This window comes from Ursus maritimus, unplaced genomic scaffold (assembly GCF_017311325.1).
Source record: "Ursus maritimus isolate PB19 unplaced genomic scaffold, ASM1731132v1 scaffold_9, whole genome shotgun sequence".
Taxonomy (NCBI): domain Eukaryota; kingdom Metazoa; phylum Chordata; class Mammalia; order Carnivora; family Ursidae; genus Ursus; species Ursus maritimus.
In genome coordinates, this window is record NW_024427107.1 from 7,105,178 (window position 1) to 7,110,803 (window position 5,626).

Here is a 5,626-nt window from a genome sequence, read left to right on the forward strand (position 1 = left end):
ATTCTTCAATTATTATTTTTTCCTCTCCATTTATATATATATTTTCCTTTGGTGGTTCTTATTATCTGGATTTTGGCATTTCAACATCTATCTATGATAATTCCCAATTTTAAATGTATCTTGTCTTTCTCTATCCTTTCCTTTTTTTCTTCTGGGAGAATTCCCCAATTTGTTCTTTAAATCCAGTCTGACTTTCATTTGTATCCATTTTACTTTTCATTGAATCAATTGTGTGTGTGTGTGTGTGTGTGTGTGTGTGTGTGTGTGTTTAAATGCAAGTGTAACATTTCTTTTTTTTTTAAATGGTTTTCTTAAATTTATTTATTTTTTAAACATAACACGAGGAAGGTGTTAAAACTGGTGTAATAGCTCAGTAGAATAAGTATTCCAGATTTTGGGAGGGGTGAAGAGGGAGATATTCAGAAACCTTCACCAGAATCCCCCCAACTTGATCATAGTGGATTAATGATGTGCTTGTAGATGTGGTTAGTCAATGACACCAGCTTGACGGATCTTTCTTTCTGCACCAAATCCCATTGAGTTATCTGGTCCCCTTGGATGACGAAGAACCATTAGGCGAGGAGCACTGGCATCATCCAGGGTGATGTTCTTCAAGCGATTGACCAACCTATCAGGTCATGGAGCTGCAACAGCCTTGGGGCCCTCGCGACTCGCCAAACATTACAAGCGCTGCACTTGCCAGTGCGCTGATTAAGAATCACTGAGAATTCCACCTCATCTCCAGCCTGTAGCTCAATGCCATCCTGAACTTCTTTCACATGGAAAAAGAGCTTCTTGCTATCTCCTACTTCATAGTTAATGAAGCCAAACTGATCCTTCACACACTCCACTGTGGCCCTATGCAGGGGTGTGATGTTGTAGGCCATAGTCTGTGCATTTTGGCCCAAGACACACAATTGGAACTTGACACTCTCCCCTTTCTGCAGACAATCCCCTTTGTTGGCCATCCCAACTATACCAAGTGGATAGACCTTACCTTTCATATCCCCTTCCTCCACAATCTCAATCCTTCCTCGGTACTCAGTCTGTGTTGGATCAACACTCTTCAAGGGGCAAATGACTTTCCCAGAGTAGATGGTGGAATCAGCTTCCTCAGTAATGCCACTCACTGAGTGTGTTTTGTTCACTTTTTCTGCACTGACTTTGTTGCCTTTGCCTTTGGACAAGCTGTACTCCACCATGTCCCCCAGTTCCAATCTATCAACATCACCAGATAACTCACTGTAATGGAAAAAGATTTCCTTATCATGATTGGCTGTTTCAATAAATCCAAAATTATCCTTCAGAGTTGCCACATAACCCAAGAGCCTCTTGGAGTTGGAATTATGACCTAAAAGTCGCACACAAGTTGCAATCTGTTGTCCAGGCTTCTGTTTGTTACTAACATTAAATTCAACCTTATCTCCTATTTGAGGAGAAGTAGATCCTTCCACATCCTTGGCTTGAAAAGCAATAGTCAATTTCACCCCACAATCATCATAAGCAATAACACCATCCTCAGCCTCCTTTTCTTTGCCTTTATTTGGGCTAGTGGTTTTAGGATTGGAGAAAGTGGCTTCTTTTTCTACAGTGCCCAGAAAACGATGATCTGAATGGGAGTGGAATGAAACCGTGCCCTTGGGAAGCTTTTTAATCCTAATAGCATGATTTCTTTGGGCAGAGAGCACACCAGGAACCACAGTAAACTCTACTGCATCTGCAATATGGAGCTGGTTCCCATCCAGAATTTCACTGAAGTGGAAGAACATATGAGCATCACGATCCACACACTTGATGAAACCAAAACCATGTCTCATGGCAGCTATTACACCCATTTCTCTGGCTTCATTAGTGAACTGAAATGTATTTGATAGAACTTCTATGTTGGTTGCTCGTTCTAATTTGTCACGTCGGTCTGTTGAAATATTAAACCTAACATGGTCGCCTTCCAGCAGGGTCACCTTGGATTTTGTATCTTTGTCTCCAAAGGGAAGTTCTTTAGGAATCACAAAATCAACTTTGATGCGTCTTGGCAATGGGTCATTCTGGTTTTTACTGGGTACTTTTGGGATTACTTTGGTTACAGTTCCTTCAAAATGTTCAATGCTGATATCTTCAAAAATGACTGTTTCTTGAGGCAATAGTCTGATATCTGTTGCAACTTCTTTACCATTTCTGTCCTTGATTGTGAATTCCATGTCATCTCCAGGCTGTAAGGTTTCTAAGTCACCCTTAAATTCACTATAGTGAAAGAATATCTCTTTTACAATATCACCTCTTTCAATAAAGCCAAACGCCTCCTTCATGGCACAAACTACTCCCTGACAGTGGGCTTGTTTCTTTTTCAACAGCATAATGTTACGAGCACTGACAGCACCAGTATGTTTATTGTTATCAATTACAAAGTTTATTTTATCTCCAGTTTCCAGCTGAACATTCCCTTCGACATCTTCCGGGATGTAAGTCAGATAAAACACTTCTTGTCCATTCATTCTTTCTTCAGGGAGGATTTCTGGTTTTATCTTCACCAGTTTAACAGCAATGGGTTTCCCAGTCCGCCGGTCAGATGATACTTCAAATTTAACATCATCTCCTACTTTTAAGTCCTGCAGGTTGCCATTATACTGAGAACAGTGGAAGAAAAGTCTAGCTTGACGTTCTCAAAGCTGAATAAATCCATAAGAGGTTAGCAGTTTTTCAATAACCCCAGTTTCACGCAGTGCTGCTGAAGTACCGTTAGGGTACCCATTGTGTCCATTGTTATGGAGAAGGTTTGGATCAAAGCTCATCTCGCAGTGATAATCAAATATTGCACTTTCAGTAGTATTTGCTGATTCTTCTTTTTCAGCACACGTTTCAAAGGATGAAAGTTGCTAGTATTAAAAAAAAGAGCGAGAGAAAATGATCTATCAAGCTAATAAAGAATACAACTGCTACTGCACAGGGCAATCTCACAGTACAGCACTGAAGAAAACAAAGACTACTAGCAGTGTTGGGAAGTGCTCTTTCAAAGCTGTTGAGTAGGCACAAACTTCTTGTTTCAGATCAAGTGTTGTGTCTTCAACTTAAGTGTACTCTTCTTTGGTCTTGTTGGTTGTTTCGAGGTTTGTTCCTTGCCTGATCTGAACTTGAAGCAGCAGTTTCAGGTGGTTCTGTTCTGTTACACTTCATACCCAACAGCTCAGCGCCCCCTCTCCAGCGCCACCATAAGCAGCACTGCCCGGTCAAGTATTACATTTCTTATACCGAAAATTTTTTGGGGGGAGAGAGAGAGTGAGCGGGGGTTTAGGGAGAGGGAGAGGGAGAGGGAGAGGGAGATGGAGAGAATATTAAGCAGGCTCCTTTCCGAGCACAGAGCACAGAGTCCAACTCAGGGCTCGATCTCACAACGCTGAGATCATGACTTGAGTCGAAACCAAGAGTCAGATGTTCAAGCAACTGAACCATCCAGGCACCCTTAAAATATTTTAATGAAGGACTGACTTCAGGGGCACAGAATTGGATTCCTCATGATTCTTGTTCAGTGAAGAGTCTCAAATTTTGCCCAAGTATCACCTATTTATTTATGGATAATGATACATCAAGCCTCTGTGAATCCACCAACACAGGAGCTAGGATCTGAAAACAACTGACATCTGACAGTGGATGTCACTGTCCTATGCCTCTCTTCCCTCTGCCATAGGAATCCTGAATCCTGCATTCATCATTCCCTTACTTTTTCATTGTATTCACATATTTCTAAAAATGTATCTTTTAATATTATTTTTCATTAACTTTTAAAAAAGGGTATCATGCTTTATGTAACTTCTGGGAGCTTATTTTCTCTACCTATTATTTTATTGTTGAGATTCTTCCCTGTTGGTGTCTCCTGTTGTAGTTCATTTGTTTGGACTTCTGTATAATATTCCTATGTGTGACTATACTGCATTGTTTTTCACGCGTTTTCTCTTTGATGGACATATTTCTAAATTTTTGCTATTGCGAACAATGCTACGATGAACATTTCTGCTCTGATATAACTGGGTAAAGCTTTCTCCTGACATATATCCAGATATGTGAATGTCTTCTAAAGACAATATTAAACTCTTTTCCAGTGTGCCTACTGCAAAGTGCACTCTCTTGAGCAATATGTAAGAAATCCTGTGGATTAATCTCCAACACTTGTTATTGCTGCACCTTTAAAATTTTTGCTAAATTGGGGCATCTGGATGGCTCAGTTGGTTAACTGCCCGACTCTTGGTTTAGGCTCAGGTCTTGATTTCAGGGTCGTGGAATAGAGTCCCACGTCTGGCTCCATGCTCAGCACAGAGTCTGCTTCAGATTCCTGCACCCTCTATCTCTCTCTAAAATAAATAAATCTTGATTTTTAAAAAAATTTTATTTATTTATTTGACAGAGAGAGACAGCCAGCGAGAGAGGGAACACAAGCAGGGGGAGTGGGAGAGGAAGAAGCAGGCTCTTAGTGGAGGAGCCTGATGTGGGGCTCGATCCCAGAATGCTGGGATCACGCCCTGAGCCGAAGGCAGACGCTTAATCACTGCACTACCCAGGCGCCCCAACAAATGGATTTATAATGATGTTGTATCATGGTCTTGATTTGTGTTTCCCTTATCTCCATGACAGTGAGCATCCTTTCATATGGTTGTTTGCCAAATATATTTTCTCCTCTGTGAAATACCTATTTCTGTCTTGTGCTCACTTATCTATCCGTTTTTCTCATTGATAGAAATTATTTATGTACTACTGATATTAATTCTTTCTGGTGCGTGTATCTTTTTATTCCAAGATACATTTTGATAAAAAACTTAAATTTAAGAAATCTGTAACAGTCTCAAGGGCCAAAAGAATTTTCCTGTATATTCTAAGATTCTGAAGTTTCATTTTTATCTTTGCATTGCCTTCTAGGTTACTTTTGCTATTTTGAAAACTTTATGTTCATTTTTTATATTTATGTTCACACATTATATGTTCTTGTGTGACTGAACTTTTTTTCTCTCAATATTATGTTTTTTAGTTTATCCACATTGTTGTGTGTATCCCTGCAACACTGATTCATTTTCATTGCTTTACAGTATTCCCTTGTATAGATATTCCATAGTTTATTTATCTATGTCATTTTAAATTTACATTTAAGTTGTTTCCAGTTTTGACTATTGTGAATGGTATTTCTATAACATTTTGTACATTTCTTGATGCATCTTTCTTGTATCAAGGTGCATTTGTTGGGTAAATATCTAGGAATACACTAGCTGGGTCAAAAGTTTTGCTCAAATTGGGTTGATTGGCAGTTCTGAAAGAGTAGTCCATAGATCCTGGGGACCCCTGAAACACTTTTGGGGAGTCTGTGATGTAGAAATTGTTTTCATAATAATACTGAGATATTATTTGCTCTTTTGCACTGTGATGACATTTGCAGTAATGTTGCAAAAGTCATGGTTGGTAAAAGTACCAGTTACTTAACCTGGCTCAAGGCAATAGCATCAAATTTTGTGGCAGTCATTATCCACCACTTCACTGCTATACACTAGCAGAAAAAAATGTCAGTTTCAGTTAAGCATGTCTGTGAGGGCACCTGAGTGGCTCAGTTGGTTAAGTCTCTGCCTTTGGCTGGGGTCATGGTCTTGGG

The 5,626-nt window shown here is 39.7% G+C and overlaps 1 protein-coding gene across 1 annotated transcript; it reads right to left on the reverse strand.

The window, feature by feature from the left end:
• Positions 1–403: 403 nt before the first annotated feature.
• LOC103677431 (cold shock domain-containing protein E1-like) lies at positions 404–2,959 on the reverse strand. The gene is given in 2 exon segments (XM_040626182.1): positions 404–668; positions 671–2,959. Coding segments are annotated over 2 exon segments (2,301 nt in total). The 5' UTR covers positions 2,790–2,959; the 3' UTR covers positions 404–486.
• Between the last annotated feature and the right edge of the window lie 2,667 nt (positions 2,960–5,626).